The sequence below is a fragment of the Anomaloglossus baeobatrachus genome, chromosome 6 (genome assembly GCF_048569485.1).
Source record: "Anomaloglossus baeobatrachus isolate aAnoBae1 chromosome 6, aAnoBae1.hap1, whole genome shotgun sequence".
NCBI classification, from domain to species: Eukaryota; Metazoa; Chordata; class Amphibia; order Anura; family Aromobatidae; genus Anomaloglossus; species Anomaloglossus baeobatrachus.
The window spans coordinates 507,091,671-507,117,492 of NC_134358.1; the positions used below are offsets into that span (position 1 = coordinate 507,091,671).

A 25,822-nucleotide genomic window follows, 5' to 3' on the forward strand; every position below is an offset into this window, starting at 1 on the left:
CTCCTGATCCTCCTCCTCTGTCTCATCATGTAGAGACTCTTCTCGCTGAGACCCTGATCCACGTGATGACGTGGAGGGTCTCTCCCAGCGAGCACGCTTAGGCTGCCTGGGACTGTCATCTGAATCAGAGCCGTGAGGCTGAGATGCCTGGGACCCTCTTGAAGCACGGATTAACTCCAACTGAGGGGGACCGGGGAACATTGCCGCAGCAGTGTCCATGGACTGAGTAACTGGCCTGGCCTGCAAGGTCTCTAGGATTTTAGTCATAGTGACAGACATCCTGTCAGCAAAAACTGCAAACTCTGTCCCCGTCACCGGGACAGGGTTCACCGGCGACTCTGCCTGGGCCACTACCACCATAGACTCCGGCTGACGAAGTGGCACAGGGACCGAACATTGCACACAATGGGGGTCATTGTAACCTGCCGGTAGATCAGCCCCACAAGCGGCACAAGCAGCGCTCACAGCCTGTGTCTTGGCACCCTTGCGTTTTGCAGATGACATGTTGTCGTCTCCTCAGAGCAATTGGGGTATACAGCCAAGAAGCGACCTTACAGTGCAACTATATAGATATATATGGTACAGAGAAAAAAGTACACAAATATAACACTGTGGCACAAGTGGGGCCAGCACTTAAGTGCTGCTTACCGCCCGCTTAACGCGGGTGTGTGGTCGCCAGAAATCCCTTGTCTGGGTCTCCCAGAGCCTGTGTCCGTTCTCCAGCCAGACTGCATGTGAGGAATGGCTGCCGGCGTCCTGTGGAGAGGGGCGGGCCCTGGGCGTGTGCAGACAAAAAGCGGGAAACCTGCGTCCCACTGTGCTCAGTGAGAGGGCTGGAGCATGTAAATAAGGCTCCAGCCCTCGGCGCTGCTTAATCGTACAGCGTCTCTCCCTTGCCCTGATTGACAGGGTGGGGGCGGGAACGAAGCGGAGCTAGGCCGCAGAAGCCGGGGACTAAATTTATAAGCGACGCCGTCGTAAAAGCACGGCGTCGCTAAGTCCCCGGCGCACTACAAGTCGCAGCTGCGCCGCCGCTCTAGGGGCGGCCGGCGCAGCAGTCCCCAACACATAAAGTCACTCAGAAAAACTGTAGTGACTATAACCCCAGCGCGCAGCGCTACTGTCCCCGGCGCACTAGCACACCCAGCAAGTCTGGAGTGTGCGCGGCCTGTACATACGGGGACACAGAGTACCTTAATGTCGCAGGGCCTTGTCCCTGAACGGTACCCAGCTCCGTATCCAGCAGGTTCCATGGGTCTGTGGATGGAGCCCGGCCTCAGGGCTTGGGGGCCGGTAAGATCCCACTTCCTCAGAGCCCCTCAGGGGGATGGGGAAGGAAAACAGCATGTGGGCTCCAGCCTCCGTACCCGCAATAGGTACCTCAACCTTAACAAACACCGCCGACATAAAGTGGGGTGAGAAGGGAGCATGCTGGGGGCCCTAGTATGGGCCCTCTTTTCTTCCATCCGATATAGTCAGCAGCTGCTGCTGACTAAACAGTGGAGCTATGCGTGGATGTCTGACCTCCTTCGCACAAAGCAGAAAACTGGTGAGCCAGTGATCCCACTGGGGGTGTATAGCCAGAAGGGGAGGGGCCTTACACTTTTTAGTGTAATGCTTTGTGTGGCCTCCGGAGGCAGTGCTATACACCCAATCGTCAATCGTCTGGGTCTCCCAATGGAGCGCCGAAGAAAACTGGATCCGTTGCATAAGTTTTTCCATGCGGCCCGTCCGTTTTTTGACTGATACTGAGCATGCGCAGTTCAAAAAACCGCATGTGGCCGCCGGATGCGTTTTTTTGCCGCAGGACGCCACATCCGGCGTCCATAGGCTTGCATTGTAAACCGCGCCGCATCGGGCGCGATACGTTTTTTTGCCGCAGACAAAAACCGCTGAAAGAAACGTTACATGCAGCCGCCGCATCGGCTAAATATGCCGCATCCGGCAAAAACTGGACGCAACGCAAGGCCATGCGGCACAATCCGGCGCTAATGCAAGTCTATGAGGAAAAAAACGCATCCGGTGGCAAAAAAAACCGGATGCGCTTTATCTGCAAAGCGCCAGATAGTGCCTGATTGCAAAAAACTGATGTGTGAAAGCAGTCTTATAAAGCTCTATTAAGAAAGAAGGTGGGCGAAGGAGGAGCTCTGCCTCCAGAGTCTCCCTCCCCTGTACATAGAATCTTAAAAGCACCAACCGTCATTTCATATATCTGAAGTATAACAATCTCTCTTCACTGATACAAATTACCCAAATTGGGAATTTTGAAAATGAAGGATCAGTCCCCAGAGGAGAAAGAAGCGGATTTCTCTGATAAGATATATTACAGAGTTTCTTATTTTCATCTGCACTATTAATTTATGAAATCAATGACGGTTACTAATTTCCCCACATACTGATGTACAAGCAATCAAACGAACGCAAGATCAAGTCCCTTTTGGGACTTAAATAAAAAAAAAAACGAACAACTTTTGTTTCCCAGCAAAGCCCAAAATAACAAAACAAAGCCAGAATCTTTTTTTTCTTCATTCGCAATATAATAAGTACGTTATGTGGTAAAATAAATGGAGGTCATTCACATCTACTTGTCCTGCAAAAAAACAAGCCCTCATATGGGTGGGTTGATGGAAAAGAAGGGAATTTTGTTTACTTACCGTAAATTCCTTTTCTTCTAGCTCCTATTGGGAGACCCAGACAATTGGGTGTATAGCTTCTGCCTCCGGAGGCCACACAAAGTATTACACTTTAAAAAGTGTAACCCCTCCCCTCTGCCTATACACCCTCCCGTGGATCACGGGCTCCTCAGTTTTGGTGCAAAAGCAGGAAGGAGGAAACATAAATTGGTCTAGGGTAAATTCAATCCGAAGGATGTTCGGAGAACTGAAAACCATGAACCAAAAGAACAATTCAACATGAACAACATGTGTACACAAAAGAACAACCAGCCCGAAGGGAACAGGGGCGGGTGCTGGGTCTCCCAATAGGAGCTAGAAGAAAAGGAATTTACGGTAAGTAAACAAACTTCCCTTCTTCTTTGTCGCTCCATTGGGAGACCCAGACAATTGGGACGTCCAAAAGCAGTCCCTGGGTGGGTAAAAGAATACCTCAATAAAAAGAGCCGAAAACCGGCCCCCTCTTACAGGTGGGCAACCGCCGCCTGAAGGACTCGCCTACCTAGACTGGCGTCTGCCGAAGCATAGGTATGCACTTGATAGTGTTTCGTGAAAGTGTGCAGACTAGACCACGTAGCTGCCTGACACACCTGCTGAGCCGTAGCCCGGTGCCGCAATGCCCAGGACGCACCCACGGCTCTGGTAGAATGGGCTTTCAGCCCCAAAGGAAGCGGAAGCCCAGAAGAACGGTAGGCTTCAAGAATCGGTTCCTTGATCCACCGAGCCAAGGTTGACTTGGAAGCCTGCGAACCCTTACGCTGGCCAGCGACAAGGACAAAGAGCGCATCTGAACGGCGCAGGGGCGCCGTGCGAGACACGTAGAACCGGAGTGCTCTCACTAGATCTAAGGAGTGCAAATCCTTTTCACATTAGTGAATTGGATTAGGGCAAAGAAGGGAATTTTGTTACTTACCGTAAATTCCTTTTCTTCTAGCTCTTATTGGGAGACCCAGACGATTGGGGTATAGCTACTGCCCTCCGGAGGCCACACAAAGCACTACACTAAAAAGTGCAAGGCCCCTCCCCTTCTGGCTATACCCCCCCGTGGTATCACGGGTTCTCCAGTTTTAGTGCCAAAGCAAGAAGGAGGAAGCCAATAACTGGTTTAAACAAATTAACTCCGAATAACGTCGGAGAACTGAAAAACCGTTCAACATGAACAACATGTGTACCCGCAAACAACAAAAAAATCCCGAAGGACAACAGGGCGGGTGCTGGGTCTCCCAATAAGAGCTAGAAGAAAAGGAATTTACGGTAAGTAACAAAATTCCCTTCTTCTTCAGCGCTCTATTGGGAGACCCAGACGATTGGGACGTCCAAAAGCTGTCCCTGGGTGGGTAAAGAGATACCTCATGTTAGAGCTGCAAAACAGCCCTCCCCTACGGGGATGTCACTGCCGCCTGCAGGACTCTTCTACCTAAGCTGGCATCCGCCGAAGCATAGGTATGCACCTGATAATGTTTGGTGAAAGTGTGCAGACTCGACCAGGTAGCTGCCTGGCACACCTGTTGAGCCGAAGCCTGGTGTCGCAAAGCCCAGGACGCACCCACAGCTCTGGTTGAGTGGGCTTTCAGCCCTGAAGGAACCGGAAGCCCAGCAGAACGGTAGGCTTCCAGAATTGGTTCTTTGATCCATCGAGCCAGGGTGGCTTTAGAAGCCTGCGACCCCTTGCGCTGGCCAGCGACAAGGACAAAAAGTGCATCTGAACGGCGGATAGGCGCCGTGCGAGAAATATAGATTCTGAGTGCTCTCACCAGATCTAGCAAACGTAAGTCTTTCTCATACCGGTGAACCGGCTGAGGACAAAAGGAAGGCAAGGATATATCCTGATTAAGATGAAACGAGGATACGACCTTAGGGAGAAACTCCGGAATGGGGCGCAGCACTACCTTGTCCTGGTGGAACACCAGGAAGGGAGCCTTGGATGACAGAGCTGCCAGCTCAGACACTCGCCGAAGCGATGTGATCGCAACAAGAAACGCCACTTTCTGTGACAGGCGAGAAAAGGAAACGTCCTTTAGAGGCTCGAAGGGCGGCTTTTGCAGAGCAACTAGTACTCTGTTCAGATCCCATGGATCTAACGGCCGCTTGTACGGGGGCACAATATGACAGACCCCCTGTAGGAACGTGCGCACCTTAGGAAGACGTGCTAGACGCTTCTGAAAAAACACAGATAGTGCCGAGACTTGCCCTTTAAGGGAGCTGAGCGACAAGCCCTTTTCCAACCCCGATTGCAGGAAGGAAAGAAAGGTGGGCAATGCAAATGGCCAAGGGGATACTCTCTGTGCAGAGCACCAGGATAAGAAAATCTTCCACGTTCTGTGGTAGATCTTAGCAGACGTTGACTTCCTAGCTTGTCTCATTGTGGCTACGACTCCTTGAGATAATCCTGCGGACGCTAGGATCCAGGACTCAATGGCCACACAGTCAGGTTCAGGGCCGCAGAATTCTGATGGAAAAACGGCCCTTGGGACAGTAAGTCTGGTCGGTCTGGCAGTGACCACGGTCGACCGACCGTGAGATGCCACAGATCCGGATACCACGATCTCCTCGGCCAGTCTGGGGCGACGAGTATGACGCGGCTGCAATCGGATCTGATCTTGCGTAACACTCTGGGCAAGAGTGCCAGAGGTGGGAAGACGTATGGGAGCCGGAACTGCGACCAATCTTGAACTAATGCGTCTGCCGCCAGAGCTCTTTGATCGCGCGACCTCGCCATGAATGCCGGGACCTTGTTGTTGTGCCGGGACGCCATTAGGTCGACGTCCGGCACTCCCCATCGGCGACATATTTCCTGAAACACGTCCGGGTGAAGGGACCACTCCCCTGCGTCCATGCCCTGGCGACTGAGGAAGTCTGCTTCCCAATTTTCTACGCCTGGGATGTGAACCGCGGATATGGTGGATGCTGTGTCCTCCACCCACATTAGAATGCGCCGGACTTCTTGGAATGCTTGCCGACTGCGCGTCCCTCCTTGGTGGTTGATGTATGCCACCGCTGTGGAGTTGTCCGACTGGATTCGGATCTGCTTTCCTTCCAGCCACTGTTGGAAGGCCAGTAGGGCAAGATACACTGCCCTGATTTCCAGAACATTGATCTGAAGGGTGGACTCCTGCGGAGTCCACGTCCCCTGGGCCCTGTGGTGGAGAAACACTGCTCCCCACCCTGACAGACTCGCATCTGTCGTGACCACTGCCCAGGATGGGGGCAGGAAGGATCTTCCCTGAGACAATGAGGTGGGAAGGAGCCACCATTGTAGAGAGTCCTTGGCCGTCTGGGAAAGAGAGACTTTCCTGTCCAGGGACGTTGACTTCCCGTCCCATTGGCGGAGAATGTCCCATTGAAGTGGGCGCAGATGAAACTGCGCAAAGGGAACTGCTTCCATGGCTGCCACCATCTTCCCGAGGAAGTGCATGAGGCGCCGTAAGGGGTGCGACTGGCCTTGAAGGAGGGATTGCACCCCTGTCTGTAGGGACCGCTGCTTGTTCAGCGGAAGCTTCACTCTCGCTGCTCGAGTATGAAACTCCATGCCAAGATACGTTAGCGACTGTGACGGTGACAGATTCGACTTTGGAAAGTTGATGATCCATCCGAACGTCTGTAGAGTCTCCAGCGTAGCATGTAGACTGAGTTGGCATGCCTCTTGAGAGGGTGCCTTGACAAGTAGATCGTCTAGGTAAGGGATCACCGAGTGTCCCTGAGAGTGCAAGACTGCTACCACCGCCGCCATGACCTTGGTGAAGACCCGGGGGGCTGTCGCCAGACCGAATGGCAGAGCTACGAACTGAAGATGGTCGTTTCCTATCACAAAACGTAGAAAACGTTGATGTTCTGTAGCAATTGGCACGTGGAGATAAGCATCTTTGATGTCTATTGAGGCAAGGAAGTCTCCTTGAGACATTGAGGCAACGACAGAGCGGAGGGTTTCCATCCGGAACCGTCTGGCGTGCACATGTTTGTTGAGCAGCTTTAGATCCAGAACAGGACGGAACAAGCCGTCCTTTTTTGGAACCACAAAGAGATTGGAGTAAAACCCTCGCCCTTGTTCCTGAGGCGGTACAGGAACCACTACTCCTTCCGCTCTTAGGGAGTCCACCGCCTGCAGCAGGGCATCTGCTCGGTCTGGATGTGGGGAGGTTCTGAAGAACCGAGCTGGAGGACGAGAACTGAACTCGATTCTGTACCCGCGAGACAAAATGTTTGTCACCCACCGGTCTTTGACCTGTGACATCCAAATGTCGGAAAAGCGGGAGAGCCTGCCCCCGACCGGAGATGCGGAGGAGGGGGGCTGGAAGTCATGAGGTAGCCGCTTTGGAAGCGGTTCCTCCATTTGCTTTCTTGGGGCGTGCGTGAGCCCGCCAGGAATCTGAGACTCTTTGCGTCCTCTGAGTCCCTTTGGACGAGGAGAATTGTGTCTTGCCCGAACCTCGAAAGGACTGAAACCTCTGCTGCCATTTTTTCTGCTGAGGTTTGCTTGATCTGGGCTGGGGTAAGGAAGAGTCTTTACCCTTGGACTGTTTAATGATGTCAGCCAATGGCTCGCCAAACAGTCTATCTCTAGATAAAGGCAAGCTGGTTAAACATTTTTTGGAACCAGCATCTGCTTTCCAGTCCTTTAACCACAAGGCTCTGCGCAAAACTACCGAATTGGCGGACGCCATTGAGGTGCGGCTGGTAGATTCTAGGACCGCATTGATAGCGTAAGACGCAAACGCAGACATCTGCGAGGTAAGGGACGCCACTTGCGGCACCGCTGGATGTATGATAGCATCCACTTTTGCTAAACCAGCTGAAATAGCTTGGAGTGCCCATACGGCTGCGAATGCTGGAGCAAACGACGCGCCGATAGCTTCATAGACAGATTTTAACCAAAGGTCCATCTGTCTGTCATTGGCATCCTTAAGTGAAGCGCCATCCTCCACTGCAACTATGGATCTAGCTGCAAGTTTGGAAATCGGGGGGTCTACTTTTGGACACTGGGTCCAGCGCTTGACCACATCAGGGGGGAAAGGAAAACGTGTATCCTTAGAACGTTTAGAGAAACGCCTTTCTGGATGAGCGTCGTGTTTCTGGATTGACTCTCTGAAGTCAGAGTGATCCAAGAAAGCACTCAATTTACGCTTGGGATAGAGGAAACGAAACTTCTCCTGCTCTGCAGCTGCCTCCTCTGCAGAAGGAGCTGGGGGAGAAATATCCAACAGTCTATTGATGGCTGAGATAAGCTCGTTTACCATGGCGTCCCCATCCGGGGTATCCAGATTGAGAGGGGTTCCAGGATAAGACTCCTGATCACTCTCTTCAGACGCATCACAGGGCGACTGATTGCGCTGAGACCCTGAGCAGTGTGATGACGTTGAGGGTCTTTCCCAGCGAGCTCGCTTAAGGTGGCTAGGGCTATCATCTGAGTCATAATTCTCAGCCTGGGAAGCCGGGGACCCCCTTGCAGTCTGGATTAATTCCAACTGAGGGGGATTAGAGGACAGAGACCTCGCCGTGTCCATAGACTGAGCCCCAGTCATGGATTGCAAAGTTTCAAGGATTTTTGCCATAGTCACAGACATTCCATCAGCAAAAACTGCAAAGTCTGTCCCTGACACCGGGGCAGGACTTACAAGCGTCTCAGCCTGGGTCACTACCCCTCCGGACTCCGGCTGGCGAAGCAGCACCGGATCTGAGCATTGCACACAATGGGGGTCTTTGGAACCTGCTGGTAGAGCAGCCCCACATGCAGCACACGCAGTGTACACAGCCCTAGCCTTGGCAGCCTTGCGTTTTGTGGATGACATGTTGCTGCCTCCTCAGAGCGATCTGGGGTATCCAGCCAGGAAGCGACCTCACAGTGCAAGAAATAAATAAATATATATATCTGGTGACACAGTACACCAATGCACACTGAGGCACTAGAGGGGCCAGCTGAAATGCCGCTTACCGCCCGCTTAAGAGCGGGTGTGAGGTCTCCAAAAGCCCCCTAGTCCAGGTCTCCCAGAGCCTTGCGTCCTTCCTCTAGCCAGACTGCATGTAATGGCTGCCGGCGTCCTGGGAGAGGAGGGGGGGCGGGCCCTGGGCGTTCCTGACTAAGAGCGGGAAGCCTGCTTCCCTCTGTGCCTAGTGAGAGGGCTGGAGCATGTAAATCAGGCTCCAGCCCTCGTCGCTGCTGCGAAACAGCGTCTCTCCCCTACCCTGATTGACAGGGTGGGGGCGGGAACGAAGCGGAGCTAGGCCGCAAAAGCCGGGGACTGGATTTATAAACGCCGCCGCCGTAAAAGCGCGGTCGGCGTGTCCCCGGCGCACCACAAGTCACAGCAGCGCCGCCGGTCCAGTGGGGGTCGGCGCTGCGTTCCCACAACACAAAAGTCCCCCAGTAAACTGCAGGAACACCAACTCAATCGTTACGGTCCCCGGCGCACTACAACACCCAGCCAGCCCGGAGTGTGTCTGTGCCTGCCGGGGACACAGAGTACCTGTATGATGCAGGGCCTTGTCCCTGATTGTACTCCTGCTCCGTATCCATCAGGTGCTATGGGTCTGTGGATGGAGCCCGGCGTCAGAGCTTAGAAGCCGGCAGGATCCCACTTCCACAGAGCCCTACAAGGGGATGTGGAAGGAAAACAGCATGTGGGGCTCCAGCCCCTGTACCAGCAATAGGTACCTCAACCTTACAACACCATCCACGGGTGAGAAGGGAGCATGCTGGGGGCCCTATATGGGCCCTCTTTTCTTCCATCCGAAATAGTCAGCAGCTACTGCTGACTAAAATCTGTGGAGCCATGCGTGGATGTCTGACCTCCTTCGCACAAAGCTTGAAAACTGGAGAACCCGTGATACCACGGGGGGGTATAGCCAGAAGGGGAGGGGCCTTGCACTTTTTAGTGTAGTGCTTTGTGTGGCCTCCGGAGGGCAGTAGCTATACCCCAATCGTCTGGGTCTCCCAATAGAGCGCTGAAGAAATGAAGGTAAGGAGATATCCTGATTGAGATGAAAAGGAGATACCACCTTAGGGAGAAATTCCGGAACAGGACGCAGAACCACCTTATCCTGGTGAAAAACCAGGAAGGGGGCTTTGCATGACAGCGCTGCCAGCTCCGACACTCTACGGAGCGATGTAACTGCAACTAGAAATGCCACCTTCTGCGAAAGACGTGATAAAGAGACATCCCGCAGCGGTTCGAAAGGTGGTTTCTGAAGAGCCGTTAGCACCCTGTTAAGGTCCCAGGGTTCCAGCGGACGCTTATAAGGTGGGACTATGCGGCAAACTCCCTGCAGGAACGTGCGGACCTGCGGAAGCCTGGCTAGACGCTTTTGAAAAAATACGGATAGTGCCGATGCTTGTCCCTTGAGAGAGCCGGGAGACAATCCCTTGTCCATTCCGGATTGAAGGAATGAAAGAAAAGTGGGTAAGGCAAAAGGCCAGGGAGTAAAACCCTTATCAGAGCACCAGGATAAGAAGATCCTCCAAGACCTGTGATAGATCTTGGCGGACGTTGGTTTCCTGGCCTGTCTCATGGTGGCAATGACATCCTGAGATAACCCTGAGGACGCTAGTAGCCAGGACTCAATGGCCACACCGTCAGGTTGAGGGCCACAGAATTCAGATGGAAAAACGGCCCTTGTGACAGCAAGTCTGGGCGGTCTGGGAGCGCCCACGGTTGACCCACCGTGAGATGCCACAGATCCGGGTACCATGACCGCCTCGGCCAATCTGGGGCGACGAGAATGGCGCGACGACAGTCGGACCTGATTTTGCGCAGCACTCTGGGCAGCATCGCCAGAGGAGGAAATACATAAGGCAGTCGAAACTGCGACCAATCCTGAACTAATGCGTCCACCGCCAGAGCTCTGTGATCTTGAGACCGGGCCATGAATGCCGGGACTTTGTTGTTGTGCCGTGACGCCATGAGATCGACGTCCGGCGTTCCCCAGCGGCGACAGATCTCTCGAAACACGTCTGGGTGAAGAGACCATTCCCCCGCGTCCATGCCCTGACGACTGAGAAAATCTGCTTCCCAGTTTTCTACGCCCGGGATGTGAACTGCGGAGATGGTGGAAGCTGTGGCTTCCACCCACTGCAGAATCCGTCTGACTTCCTGGAAGGCTTGACGACTGCGAGTGCCGCCTTGGTGGTTGATGTATGCGACGGCAGTGGCGTTGTCCGACTGGATCCGGATCTGCCTGCCCTCCAGCCACCGATGAAAGGCCAATAGGGCTAGATACACTGCCCTTATCTCCAGAATATTGATCTGAAGGGATGACTCTATCGGAGTCCAGGTTCCCTGAGCCCTGTGGTGGAGAAAAACCGCCCCCCACCCTGATAGGCTCGCGTCCGTGGTGACCACAGCCCAGGTTGGGGGTAGGAAGGATTTTCCCTGCGACAGAGAGTTGGGAAGGAGCCATCACTGAAGTGACTTCTTGGTTGCAAGGGAAAGAGAGACGTTCCTGTCGAGGGAAGTCGACCTCCTGTCCCATTTGCGGAGAATGTCCCACTGGAGTGGCCGTAGATAGAATTGCGCGAAGGGCACTGCCTCCATCGCTGCCACCATCTTCCCCAGGAAGTGCATGAGGCGCCTCAAGGGGTCTGACTGACCCCGAAGAAGAGATTGCACCCCTGCCTGCAGCGAAAGCTGTTTGTCCAGCTGTAGCATGACTACCGCTGACTGAGTATGAAACTCCATCCCAAGGTACGTCAGTGATTGGGTCGGTGTCAACTTGGATTTTGGGAAGTTGATGATCCACCCGAACTGCTGGAGAGTCGCCAGAGCGACGGAAAGACTGTTTTGACACGCCATCTGAGAGGGTGCCCTGACCAGAAGATCGTCTAAGTAGGGAATCACCGAGTGGCCCTGAGAGTGTAGGACCGCCACAACAGATGCCATGACCTTGGTGAACACCCGTGGGGCTGTCGCCAGGCCGAAAGGCAATGCCACGAACTGAAGGTGTTCGTCCCCGATGGCGAAACGCAAAAAGCGTTGATGTTCGGATGCGATCGGCACATGGAGATAAGCATCCTTGATGTCGATCGATGCTAGGAAGTCTCCTTGTGACATCGAAGCGATGACCGAGCGGAGAGATTCCATCCGAAACCGTCTGGTGCTCACATGTCTGTTGAGTAGTTTGAGGTCCAGAACGGGACGGAACGAGCCGTCCTTCTTTGGCACCACAAACAAGTTGGAGTAAAAACCGCGACCATGTTCCTGGGGGGTAACAGGGATCACAACTCCTTCTGTCTTCAGAGCGTTCACCGCCTGAAAAAGTGCATCGGCTCGCTCGGGGGGCGGAGAAGTTCTGAAGAAACGAGTCGGGAGACGAGAGCTGAACTCTTTCCTGTAACCGTGAGACAGAATGTCTCTCACCCATCGGTCTTGAACATGTGGCCACCAGGCGTCGCAAAAGCGGGAGAGCCTGCCACCGACCGAGGATGCGGTTCGGGGATGCCGAGAGTCATGAAGAGGCCGCCTTGGAGGCATTGCCTCCGGCGGGTTTTTGGGGGCGTGACTTCGCCCGCCACACATAGGAGTTCCTCTGGCCTTTCTCCGGCCTGCTGGACGAAGAGGATTGAGGCTTGGCGGAGGGACGAAAGGACCGAAACCTCGATTGTATTTTCCGTTGCTGAGGTCTCTTCGGTTTGGACTGGGGTAAGGAGGAGTCCTTTCCCTTGGATTCCTTAATAATCTCATCCAATCGTTCGCCAAACAAGCGGTCGCCAAAAAACGGCAAACCGGTTAAGAACCTCTTGGAAGCAGAGTCTGCCTTCCATTCGCGCAGCCACATGGCCCTGCGGACTGCCACAGAGTTAGCGGATGCCACCGCTGTACGGCTAGCAGAGTCTAGAACTGCGTTCATGGCGTAGGAAGAAAAGGCTGACGCCTGAGAAGTCAAAGACGCAACCTGCGGAGCAGAATTACGTGTGACCGCATTAATCTCAGCCAGACAAGCTGAGATAGCTTGGAGTGCCCACACGGCTGCAAAAGCCGGGGCAAAAGACGCGCCCGTGGCTTCATAGATGGATTTCACCAGGAGCTCTATCTGCCTGTCAGTGGCATCCTTTAGCGATGAGCCATCTGCAACCGATACCACAGATCTAGCTGCCAATCTAGAGACTGGAGGATCCACCTTGGGACATTGAGCCCAACCCTTAACAACGTCAGAGGGGAAGGGGTAACGTGTGTCAGTAAGGCGCTTAGTAAAGCGCTTGTCCGGAACCGCTCTGGGCTTCTGGACAGCATCTCTGAAGTTAGAGTGATCGAAAAACGCACTCCGTGTACGTTTGGGGAACCGAAACTGGTGTTTCTCCTGCTGAGAAGTCGACTCCTCTACAGGTGGCGGCGGGGGAGATAGATCTAACACCTGGTTGATGGACGAGATAAGGTCATTTACTATGGCGTCCCCTTCAGGTGTATCAAGATTGAGAGCAACGTCAGGGTCAGAGCCCTGAGCTGCGACGTCCGCCTCGTCCTCCAGAGAGTCCTCAAGCTGGGAACCCGAGCAGCGTGAAGAAGTTGGGGAAGATTCCCAGCGGGCCCGCTTAGCCGGTCTGGGACTGTGGTCCATGCAGGAGTCCTCCACGTGAGACCTAGGGGCCCCCCTGGGAACGCGTTGCGGCGCGGACAGAGAGGGGCCTGGAGGCGACGATCCAACAGGGCCCGGGGCCTGTGTAAGGACTGGTCTGGACTGCAAAGCTTCAAGCAGCTTGGCAGACCATTTGTCCATAGACTGAGCCATGGATTGTGAGAGTGACTCAGAGAGTTTTTCAGCAAAAACGGCAAACTCTGTCCCTGCCGCCTGGACAGGGAGAGCAGGGGGGTCTGCCTGAGCCGAGGGGCCCCCTGTCCTCCAGATTCCCTGCCTTAGGTCTCCCAGTGTTGCAGAGCTCTTTCCTGGAAATCCTCCACCGGCAGAATGCCAAAAAAATGGCTGCCGGAGCTCTCTGGGGAGGAGTGGGGCCGTGGGCGGTGCTAGAAAAGTGCGGGAATCTGGAGTCCCCACAGTGATCAGTGAGGGGGGAGGAAACATACAGGATGCTCCAGCCCTCAAATCCGACGTCAGGTCGGCAGTCCCGCCCTTACCCCTGATAGACAGGCCCGGGGGCGGGAGTTTTGCTACTAGGCCGCAATTGAAGCCGGGGACTAAATTTAAGACCGCGTCCGACAAGCAGGCGCGGTCGGCGTGGAAGTCCGCCGGCCGTCACAAATAAGCAGCTGCTGCAGCGTCCGGGATGAAGGCGCTCCATGCACATCCCCCATGGGGACACAGAGTACCTTAGTGATGCAGGGCCCGGTCCCTGAGGATAAATAGACTCCTGTCCGACAGATTCCCACAGGGGCTGCGGAGGGAGCACGGTCCCAGTGAATGGATGACCGCTCAGGATCCCACTTCTCCCAGAGCCGCTAAGGGATGGTGAAGGAGACGGCATGAGGCTCCGGCCTTTGTACCCGCAATGGGTACCTCAACCTTAACAGCACCGCCGACGTAGTGGGGTGAGAAGGGAACATGCCGGGGGCCCCGTGGGGGCCCACTTTTCTTCCAACCGATTAACTAAAATGAGAATGCATGAGTGGATGTGTGCCTCCTTCCACACAAAGCATAAAACTGAGGAGCCCGTGATCCACGGGAGGGTGTATAGGCAGAGGGGAGGGGTTACACTTTTTAAAGTGTAATACTTTGTGTGGCCTCCGGAGGCAGAAGCTATACACCCAATTGTCTGGGTCTCCCAATGGAGCGACAAAGAAATAAAAAGCTATATCTCTTGGAAGAAGTTGAAGGGAAAAGAAAAAAGAAAGTGCAAATGCGTAAAATCGTCCAGTCAGGATGGGGTTAACACTAGAAGTCCCAGAAATTTCGAGCTCCATAGGGTTCCAATGGTAGAAATGTTAAATGACCCCTCTCTGGGACTTCTAGTGTTAAAGAGGAGCCGAAAAACCTGCAGATGTGAAGACTTCTTGGTGTCGGAAAGGTCTGTTCACAAGATTTTCTGCAGAGATGTGTAGGAGAACCTTCCCAATCCATGCGGTTTTTGGGCCATTTCGCAGTTCTCACCACACTACAAACCCGGTACAGTTCGGCCATGTACCTGGAGCGCTTCATCCTGCTGCTTCCTCAGTCTACGGGCGGCCGTCTCCAGAGATTTGTGGAAGATTGTCTGAATAGCATCAAAGTGATTATCCAAGTCAGTAGAGGTGATACTCATCTTCTGAGCCAAGCAGACTTCTGTTATCTCTTTCAGCAGGGATATTAGCACTGGCAGGCAGGTATAGGTCTTCTCTGAGAAAGAGGAATCACACAGCACATTAGCAGCACTGAGGATTGCAGATTTACTTAACAACAAAATAACCCCACCTCCCCCCTTATATCACACTCCTGCGTCATTCTCCATTCTCACCACCTGTGCTACTGGATTAGTCAAAGACAAGACCCCCATCGTGCTGCCTACATTTTGCATTGCAGAATTATTTCAGTTCTATGTATTTGTGTTCGCTCTACAGGCTATGTCACAACCACGGGGATAATTCGGAGACCCCCAATGTGCCTGTGACAGTCTCCATGGAGTCTAGGGGAGAGAGGTCTCTCGCCATTGAAATGGAAAGGAGATAAAGAGTAGAGCAAGTTGCACAGTCTACCAATAACTGAGGGTCCCAGTGATGGACGTACCCTTCAGGCATGTTTTCAGTCCTCCATGTTACACCGACACTTACTATGCCTGCATTCAATCAAGCCATCATACTTTCTACGGTCATGACAATCATCAGCACTTTCTATGGTCATGACAATCATCAGCACTTTCTATGGTCATGACAATCATCAGCACTTTCTATGGTCATGGCAATCATCAGCACTTTCTATGGTCATGGCAATCATCAGCACTTTCTACGGTCATGACAATCATCAGCACTTTCTACGGTCATGGCAATCATCAGCACTTTCTACGGTCATTGCAATCATCAGCACTTTCTACGGTCATGACAATCATCAGCACTTTCTAAGGTCATGACAATCATCAGCACTTTCTATGGTCATGACAACCATCAGCACTTTCTACAGTCATGACAATCATCAGCACTTTCTACGGTCATGCCAATCATCAGCACTTTCTACGGTCATGCCAATCATCAGCACTTTCTACGGTCATGACAATCATCAGCACTTTCTATGGTCATGACAATCATCAGCACTTTCTATGGTCATGACAATCATCAGCACTTTCTATGGTCATGACAATCATCAGCACTTTCTATGGTCATGACAATCATACATACTCAGCACTTTCTATGACCATGACAATCATACATACTCACCAACTTGCAATGTCGAAATAGCAGTTTGAAGAATCTGTGCATGAAATCCAGAGTCAGCAAGACCAACCATTACTAGATCTTTACAGATGGTCAGGTATGTCTATTAGGAAAATAAATAAATATTCTAATAAATATATATCCCTGACAAAAATATTTATATAATCATTGGGGTGGGAATACACGGATTAGTCTGACTTATCTGCATGTGAGACCTATTGTAGTCCTGCAGTGATAATCTCCTGGTGATAAAACACTTGTTTTATTCAAACTACAACAGGCTGCTGAGAAAGTGTGACATGGATGGAATCAGGCTCTCTGCCCTTACATTATGCTTCTCTCAGATTTAATATAAAAAAAAAATGCTAAGAGACTCCCTTCAATGTGACTATTTCCAGTCCACACGTGAAAAAAAACTTGAAAATCAAAAAGGTGGCTTTGGTGAAGCTCCAATGACAATACAGGAGGGGGCTTCTGACCAACCATCTACTGCTTGGAAAAAAGCTGGTTAGGCTTGAAAAGAAAATGCTGCATATTAAGAACAGGACTTTGTAAAAAAGGCAAACCCAATAAGGGTGGAAGCCTAGAATATTTATTTTTAGAGATGCAAAAACGATTAAAAGTGGAGCTTGCAAATAAAAACAATAGAAAGCATTTTTCCTATTTGCTAGGCAAAATTCATACGAAAAAATGCAAATGTTAAAAGGTATCCATGGGCTTCCATTCAACTGATGAAGGTCAAGAGCGACCTTTTGGTGGGTATCCTTTTATTTTTAACATAATATATACAGTGGAACCTCGCTTAACGAGTAACCCACTTAACGAGAATTTCGCTTAACAAGCAAAGCTTTCTGTAAATTTGTAACCCGGTTTACGAGAAAGCTTTGCTGTGCGAGGAAAATCCTCACCGCACACACTTCCGGTTTCGTCCATCCACCACGCTCTGACCCGCACTTGAAGTCCACACAAACACACACGTGTACGCACAAACACACATGCACGCACACACATACAGTATTATGCTCACCTTACCTTCCGTTCCACCGCCGGCCTCATGGTTCTTGTAGTTCCCGGGTACATCGCGGCGAACTACAAGTACCATGAGGCCGGCGGTGGAACGGAAGGTAAGGTGAGCATATAATATGTGTACCTTCTGTTTCATTGCCGGTCTCCTGGGTCCTGTAGTGCGCCACTCCGCTCCAGGCACAGGCATTGGCATCCATAGCGACGAAGCAGGAACTTCCTGGTTCCTGTCACCGCTACTCAAAGGCAGAGCGCTGGCCAATCAGAGGCAAGCGGCTCTGCCTTTGACGTCAGCGCTCTGGCAGGAAGTTCCGCCCTCGTCGTTATGGTTACCCGATACACGGCCCGCACCGGAGAACAGCAAGTCTCAGGAGACCGGCGATGGAACGGAAGGTAAGGTGAGCATATAATATGTGCGTGTGCGTGCTTGTGTGTTTGTGTGAGTTTGTGTGTGTTTGTACGTGTTTGCGTGTGTTTGTGCATGTGTGGAATGATAGAATAGGGGACCAGGATGGGACATTTAACACATTGTGGAACAAATTGTCAGCATTGCAATGATTTCCTATGGGAAATCTTGCTTTGCTGAACGAGTAACTTGGTTAACAAGCACAATCCCAGAACGGATTGTTCTCATTAAGCAAGGCTCCACTGTACCTGTATATAGGCTGGCTCATGTTGGGAGGTTTATGTCAAGAATTCCTCCTGCCATAAACCCCAGATGGAAAGTTCAAATGTGATAGAAACAAAGCCCAAGTTAGAACACACTTAGGTATGCGTTTAGGAAAATTAATCCTTTGGTAGCTTATAAATTAACAGTTAAGAAACATCTCACCTTAAGTATTTCCAGAGACAAATCAATCTGCTCATCAGAAGAGATCTCCCTGGAACCGAGAAGGGCAAGAACTTGATTTTTAATCCAGGTCGCTGTGTCCTCCAAGAGTGACAGATAGATTCTTCCTTCTGAGCTGAACTATACATCAAACACAAACGGTGCTCGTCAGCAGGAGCCAAGATAATGCATGCACCCCGAGCCCTGATCCTCCAGACTCCTGATCACTTAAGTAACATTACCTTGTATTGGAGGTGGATACTGAGCCGGCAGTACAGGCTGAAGGCCCTCAGGGCGGTGTCTGGAGTGATTTTATGCACTGTATTATCAGACGGCTTCATAAACGAGCATAGCACCTCCTAAAAGAGATAAAGCCGCCATCAGCGGAAAATCAATTTCATCCATAATGAGTGAAAAGAAGGGAATTTTGTTACTTACCGTAAATTCCTTTTCTTCTAGCTCTTATTGGGAGACCCAGACGATTGGGGTATAGCTACTGCCCTCTGGAGGCCACACAAAGCACTACATTAAAAGTGCAAGGCCCCTCCCCCTCTGGCTATACCCCCCCGTGGTATCACGGGTACTCCAGTTTTAGTGCCAAAGCAAGAAGGAGGAAGCCAACAACTGGTTTAAACAAATTAACTCCGAGTAACATCGGAAAACTGAAAAACCGTTCAACATGAACAACCTGTGTACCCGCAAACAGCAAAAACAATCCCGAAGGACAACAGGGCGGGTGCTGGGTCTCCCAATAAGAGCTAGAAGAAAAGGAATTTACGGTAAGTAACAAAATTCCCTTCTTCTTCAGCGCTCTATTGGGAGACCCAGACGATTGGGACGTCCAAAAGCTGTCCCTGGGTGGGTAAAGAAATACCTCATGTTAGAGCTGCAAAACAGCCCCCCCCTACGGGGATGTCACTGCCGCCTGCAGGACTCTTCTACCTAAGCTGGCATCCGCCGAAGCATAGGTATGCACCTGATAATGCTTGGTGAAAGTGTGCAGACTCGACCAGGTAGCTGCCTGACACACCTGTTGAGCCGAAGCCTGGTGCCGTAATGCCCAGGACGCACCCACGGCTCTGGTTGAGTGGGCTTTTAGCCCTGAAGGAACCGGAAGCCCAGCAGAACGGTAGGCCTCTATAATTGGTTCTTTGATCCATCGAGCCAAGGTGGCTTTAGAAGCCTGCAACCCCTTGCGCGGACCGGCGACAAGGACAAAAAGTGCATCGGAACGGCGCATGGGCGCCGTGCGGGAAATGTAGATCCTGAGTGCTCTCACCAGATCTAGCAAACGCAAGTCCTTTTCATACCGGTGAACCGGATGAGGATAAAAGGAAGGCAAAGATATATCCTGATTAAGATGAAACGAGGATACGACCTTAGGGAGAAACTCCGGAATGGGGCGCAGCACTACCTTGTCCTGGTGGAACACCAAGAAGGGAGCCTTGGATGACAGAGCTGCCAGCTCAGACACTCGCCGAAGCGATGTGATCGCAACAAGAAACGCCACTTTCTGTGACAGGCGAGAAAAAGAAACTTCTTTGAGAGGCTCGAAAGGCGGTTTCTGGAGAGCCACTAGTACTCTGTTCAGATCCCATGGATCCAACGGCCGCTTGTACGGGGGCACAATATGACAGACCCCCTGCAGGAACGTGCGCACCTTAGGAAGACGTGCCAGACGCTTCTGAAAAAACACGGATAGTGCCGAGACTTGCCCTTTAAGGGAGCTGAGCGACAAGCCCTTTTCCAACCCTGATTGCAGGAAAGACAGAAAAGTGGGTAATGCAAATGGCCAGGGAGACACTCCCTGAGCAGAGCACCAGGTTAAGAAAATCTTCCACGTTCTGTGGTAGATCTTAGCAGAAGTTGACTTCCTAGCTTGTCTCATTGTGGCTACCACTCCCTGGGATAAGCCTGTTGACGATAGGATCCAGGACTCAATGGCCACACAGTCAGGTTCAGGGCCGCAGAATTCTGATGGAAAAACGGCCCTTGAGACAGCAGGTCTGGACGGTCTGGAAGTGACCACGGTCGGCCGACCGTGAGATGCCACAGATCCGGATACCACGATCTCCTCGGCCAGTCTGGGGCGACGAGTATGATGCGGCTGCAATCGGATCTGATCTTGCGTAGTACTCTGGGCAAGAGTGCCAGAGGCGGGAATACATATGGGAGGCGGAACTGCGACCAATCTTGTACCAAGGCGTCTGCCGCCAGAGCTCTTTGATCGCGCGACCGCGCCATGAATGCCGGGACCTTGTTGTTGTGCCGAGACGCCATTAGGTCGACGTCCGGCACCCCCCAGCGGCGACAGATTTCCTGAAACACGTCCGGGTGAAGGGACCATTCCCCTGCGTCCATACCCTGGCGACTGAGGAAGTCTGCTTCCCAGTTTTCTACGCCTGGGATGTGAACCGCGGAGATGGTGGATGCTGTGTCCTCCACCCAATTCAGAATGCGCCGGACCTCCTGAAAGGCTTGCCGGCTGCGCGTCCCTCCTTGGTGGTTGATGTATGCCACCGCTGTGGAGTTGTCCGACTGGATTCGGATCTGCTTTCCTTCCAGCCACTGCTGGAAGGCTAGTAGGGCAAGATACACTGCCCTGATTTCCAGAACATTGATCTGAAGGGTGGACTCTTGCGGAGTCCACGTCCCCTGAGCCCTGTGGTGTAGAAACACTGCTCCCCACCCCGACAGACTCGCATCTGTCGTGACCACTGCCCAGGATGGGGGCAGGAAGGATCTTCCCTGAGACAATGAGGTGGGAAGGAGCCACCATTGTAGAGAGTCCTTGGCCGTCTGGGAAAGAGAGACTTTCCTGTCTAGGGAAGTCGTCTTCCCGTCCCATTGGCGGAGAATGTCCCATTGAAGTGGACGCAGATGAAACTGCGCAAAGGGAACTGCTTCCATGGCTGCCACCATCTTCCCTAGGAAGTGCATGAGGCGCCGTAAGGGGTGCGACTGGCCCTGAAGGAGAGATTGCACCCCTGTCTGTAGGGACCGCTGCTTGTTTAGCGGAAGCTTCACTCTCGCTGCTCGAGTATGGAACTCCATGCCAAGATACGTTAGTGACTGTGTCGGTGACAGATTTGACTTTGGAAAGTTGATGATCCATCCAAAAGTCTGGAGAGTCTCCAGCGTAGCCTGTAGACTGAGTTGGCATGCCTCTTGAGAGGGTGCCTTGACAAGTAGATCGTCTAGGTAAGGGATCACCGAGTGTCCCTGAGAGTGCAAGACTGCTACCACCGCCGCCATGACCTTGGTGAAGACCCGGGGGGCTGTCGCCAGACCGAATGGCAGAGCTGCGAACTGAAGATGGTCGTCTCCTATCACAAAACGTAGAAAACGTTGATGTTCTGTAGCAATTGGCACGTGGAGATAAGCATCTTTGATGTCTATTGAGGCAAGGAAGTCTCCTTGAGACATTGAGGCAATGACAGAACGCAGGGTTTCCATCCGGAAACGTCTGGCGTGCACATGTTTGTTGAGCAGTTTTAGGTCCAGAACAGGACGGAACGAGCCGTCCTTTTTTGGCACCACAAAGAGATTGGAGTAAAACCCTCTCCCTTGTTCCTGAGACGGTACAGGAACCACTACTCCTTCCGCTCTTAGGGAGTCCACCGCCTGCCGCAGGACATCTACACGGTCTGGATGTGGGGAGGTTCTGAAGAACCGAGCTGGAGGACGAGAACTGAACTCGATTCTGTACCCGCGCGACAAAATGTCTGTCACCCACCGGTCTTTGACCTGTGACATCCAAGTGTCGTAAAAGCGGGAGAGCCTGCCCCCGACCGGAGATGCGGAGGGAGGGGACTGGAAGTCATGAGGTAGCCGCTTTGGAAGCGGTTCCTCCATTTGCTTTCTTGGGGCGTGAATGAGCCCGCCAGGAATCTGAGTTTCTTTGCGTCCTCTGAGTCCCTTTGGACGAGGAGAATTGTGTTTTGCCCGAACCTCGAAAGGACTGAAACTTCTGCTGCCACTTTCTCTGCTGAGGTTTGCTTGATCTGGGCTGGGGTAAAGAGGAGTCTTTACCCTTGGACTGTTTAATGATGTCAGCCAATGGCTCGCCAAACAGTCTATCTCTAGATAAAGGCAAGCTGGTTAAACATTTTTTGGAACCAGCATCTGCTTTCCAGTCCTTTAACCACAATGCTCTGCGCAAAACTACCGAATTGGCAGACGCCATTGAGGTGCGGCTGGTAGATTCTAGGACCGCATTGATAGCGTAAGACGCAAACGCGGACATCTGCGAGGTAAGGGACGCCACTTGCGGCACCGCTGGATGTAAGATAGCATCCACTTTTGCTAAACCAGCTGAAATAGCTTGGAGTGCCCATACGGCTGCGAATGCTGGAGCAAACGACGCGCCGATAGCTTCATAGACAGATTTTAACCAAAGGTCCATCTGTCTGTCATTGGCATCCTTAAGTGAAGCGCCATCCTCCACTGCAACTATGGATCTAGCTGCAAGCTTGGAAATCGGGGGGTCCACCTTTGGACACTGGGTCCAGCGCTTGACCACATCAGGGGGGAAAGGATAACGTGTATCCTTAGAACGTTTAGAGAAACGCTTTTCTGGATGAGCGTCGTGTTTCTGGATTGATTCTCTGAAGTCAGAGTGATCCAACAGAGCACTTAATTTACGCTTGGGATAGAGGAAACGAAATTTCTCCTGCTCTGCCGCTGCCTCTTCTGCTGAAGGGGCTGGGGGAGAAATATCTAACAGCCTATTGATGGCTGAGATAAGATCGTTTACCATGGCGTCCCCATCCGGGGTATCCAGATTGAGAGGGGTTCCAGGATTAGACTCCTGATCACTCTCTTCAGACACATCACAGGGAGACTGATTGCGCTGAGACCCTGAGCAGTGTGATGACGTTGAGGGTCTTTCCCAGCGAGCCCGCTTGGGGTGGCTGGGGCAATCATCTGAGTCATTATACTCATCCTGAGAAGCCGGGGACCCCCTTGCAGTCTGGATTAAATCCAACTGCGGAGGATTAGAGGACATAGACCTCGCCGTGTCCATAGACTGAGCCCCAGGCATGGATTGCAAAGTTTCCAGGATTTTTGCCATAGTCACAGACATATTAACCGCAAAAACTGCAAAGTCTGTCCCCGACACCGGGGCAGAACTTACAGGCGTCTCAGCCTGGGTCACTACCTCTCCTGACTCCGGCTGGCGAAGCAGCACCGGATCTGAGCATTGCACACAATGGGGGTCCTTGGAGCCTGCTGGTAGAGCAGCCCCACATGCAGCACACGCAGTGCACACAGCCCTAGCCTTGGCAGCCTTGCGTTTTGCAGATGACATGTTGCTGCCTCCTCAGAGCGATCTGGGTATTCAGCCAGGAAGCGACCTCACAGTGCAAGAAATCAATAAATGTCTATGTCCAGTGACACAATACACTAACATACACTGAGGCACTAGAGGGGCCAGCTGAAAAGCCGCTTACCGCCCGCTTAAGAGCGGGTGTGTGGTCTTCCAAAGCCCCTCAGTCTAGGTCTCCCAGAGCCTTGCGTCCTTCCTCCAGCCAGACATGCATGTAATGGCTGCCGGCGTCCTGAGAGAAGAAGGGGGGCGGGCCCTGGGCGTTCCTGACCAAGAGCGGGAAGCCTGCTTCCCTCTGTGCCTAGTGAGAGGGCTGGAGCATGTAAATCAGGCTCCAGCCCTCGTCGCTGCCGTGAAACAGCGTCTCTCCCCTACCCTGATTGACAGGGTGGGGGCGGGAACGATCGGAGCTGCCGGCGTCCTAGGCCCAAAAGCCGGGGACTAGAGTTATAAACGCCGCCGCCGTAAAAGCGCGGTCGGCGTATCCCCGGCGCACCACAAGTCACAGCAGCGCCGCCCGGTCCAGTGAGGGTCGGCGCTGCGTTCCCAGAACACAAAGTCCCCCAGATAACTGTAGGAACACCAGCTCAGTGTACGGTCCCCGGCGCACTACAACACCCAGCCAGCCCGGAGTGTGTCTGTGCCTGCCGGGGACACAGAGTACCTGTATGATGCAGGGCCCGGTCCCTGATGGTACTCCTGCTCCGTATCCATCAGGTTCTAATGGGTCTGTGGATGGAGCCCGGCGTCAGAGCTTTGAGGCCGGCAGGATCCCACTTCCACAGAGCCCCCGAGGGGATGTGGAAGGAAAACAGCATGTCAGGCTCCAGCCCTGTACCAGCAATAGGTACCTCAACCTTACAACACCATCCAGGGGTGAGAAGGGAGCATGCTGGGGACACTATATGTGTCCTCTTTTCTTCCATCCGAAATAGTCAGCAGCTACTGCTGACTAAAATCTGTGGAGCTATGCATGGAATGTCTGACCTCCTTCGCACACAAAGCTAAAACTGGAGTACCCGTGATACCACGGGGGGGTATAGCCAGAGGGGGAGGGGCCTTGCACTTTTAATGTAGTGCTTTGTGTGGCCTCCAGAGGGCAGTAGCTATACCCCAATCGTCTGGGTCTCCCAATAGAGCGCTGAAGAAATAATTAAGTCTGCCAATAGTGACCAATAACGACCGAGAAGTGTGATAGAGCTGCAATAATGATCATACGCTGGAGTCTGACCACAAGCTAATCTCACCCCCATCCTTACAGATGCTTCTAACAGACTTGAGATGTCAGTCTCGTTTTTCATCTTCATAAAAATAAAATTAATCTTTTATATTGTGAGCAGCGTTTACTCGTCTGATAATGATAATTCACTTTATTAGGCTATGTGCGCACGTCGCGTAAAAACATGCAGTTACGCTGCGCTTTGTAGCGCAGCGTAACTGCATGCGTCCTGCGTCCCCTGCACAGTCTATGGAGACTGTGCAGGGGCCGTGCGCACGTGGCGTTTAAGAGCGCAGCGCTTCGGCTACTGCCGAAGCGCTGCGCAAAAAGAAGTGACATGTCACTTCTTTCCTGCGCTTTGCCGGCAGCTCCTGCTCTGTCTATGGCAGGAGCTGCAGGCAGAGCGCATGGAATCGGCGCTCACTACGGACATTTCTGCAGCGATCTAAAGCGCACATGTGCTCTTCAGATCGCTGCAGAAATTTCTGCAGGGCTTGTACGCAACGTGCGCACATAGCCTAAGACTGATAACAGCTGATCAGTATGGGTGCCACCTGTGTGACTGCCACGCATCGGATAGCAATCAGCTAGAATACTGATTATATGCCGGGATAGTAACGAAGTGTCGCTCTCACTTTCACTGCGGCTGTCTCCCTCTCTTTCTCAGTCTCTCTCGCTCGCTCTCTCAGTCTCTCTCGCTCGCTCTCTCAGTCTCTCTCGCTCGCTCTCTCCGTCTCTCGCTCGCTCTCTCCGTCTCTCGCTCGCTCTCTCCGTCTCTCGCTCGCTCTCTCCGTCTCTCGCTCGCTCTCTCCGTCTCTCGCTCGCTCTCTCCGTCTCTCGCTCGCTCTCTCCGTCTCTCGCTCGCTCTCTCCGTCTCTCGCTCGCTCTCTCCGTCTCTCGCTCGCTCTCTCCGTCTCTCGCTCGCTCTCTCCGTCTCTCGCTCGCTCTCTCCGTCTCTCGCTCGCTCTCTCCGTCTCTCGCTCGCTCTCTCCGTCTCTCGCTCGCTCTCTCCGTCTCTCGCTCGCTCTCTCCGTCTCTCGCTCGCTCTCTCCGTCTCTCGCTCGCTCTCTCCGTCTCTCGCTCGCTCTCTCCGTCTCTCGCTCGCTCTCTCCGTCTCTCGCTCGCTCTCCGTCTCGCGCTCGCTCTCTCCGTCTCTCGCTCGCTCTCTCCGTCTCTCGCTCGCTCTCTCCGTCTCTCGCTCGCTCTCTCCGTCTCTCGCTCGCTCTCTCCGTCTCTCGCTCGCTCTATCCGTCTCTCGCTCGCTCTATCCGTCTCTCGCTCGCTCTATCCGTCTCTCGCTCGCTCTATCCGTCTCTCGCTCGCTCTATCCGTCTCTCGCTCGCTCTATCCGTCTCTCGCTCGCTCTATCCGTCTCTCGCTCGCTCTATCCGTCTCTCGCTCGCTCCCTCTATCCGTCTCTCGCTCGCTCTCTCTATCCATCTCTCCCCTGAAATCATATTAACTGAC

The 25,822-nt window shown here is 52.8% G+C and overlaps 1 protein-coding gene across 2 annotated transcripts in view; it reads right to left on the reverse strand.

Moving 5' to 3' along the window:
- The window catches only part of NCAPG2 (non-SMC condensin II complex subunit G2), a 265,879-nt gene that overhangs the window by 25,816 nt on the left and 214,241 nt on the right, over positions 1–25,822 (reverse strand). For both annotated transcript variants that reach the window (XM_075315453.1, XM_075315452.1), the window contains 4 exons: positions 18,050–18,166; positions 17,811–17,948; positions 15,959–16,058; positions 14,737–14,927 (listed from right to left, as the gene is read on the reverse strand). In XM_075315453.1, coding sequence (XP_075171568.1) covers positions 14,737–14,927; positions 15,959–16,058; positions 17,811–17,948; positions 18,050–18,166 — 546 coding nt within the window. The remainder of the gene's footprint in view (positions 1–14,736; positions 14,928–15,958; positions 16,059–17,810; positions 17,949–18,049; positions 18,167–25,822) is intronic.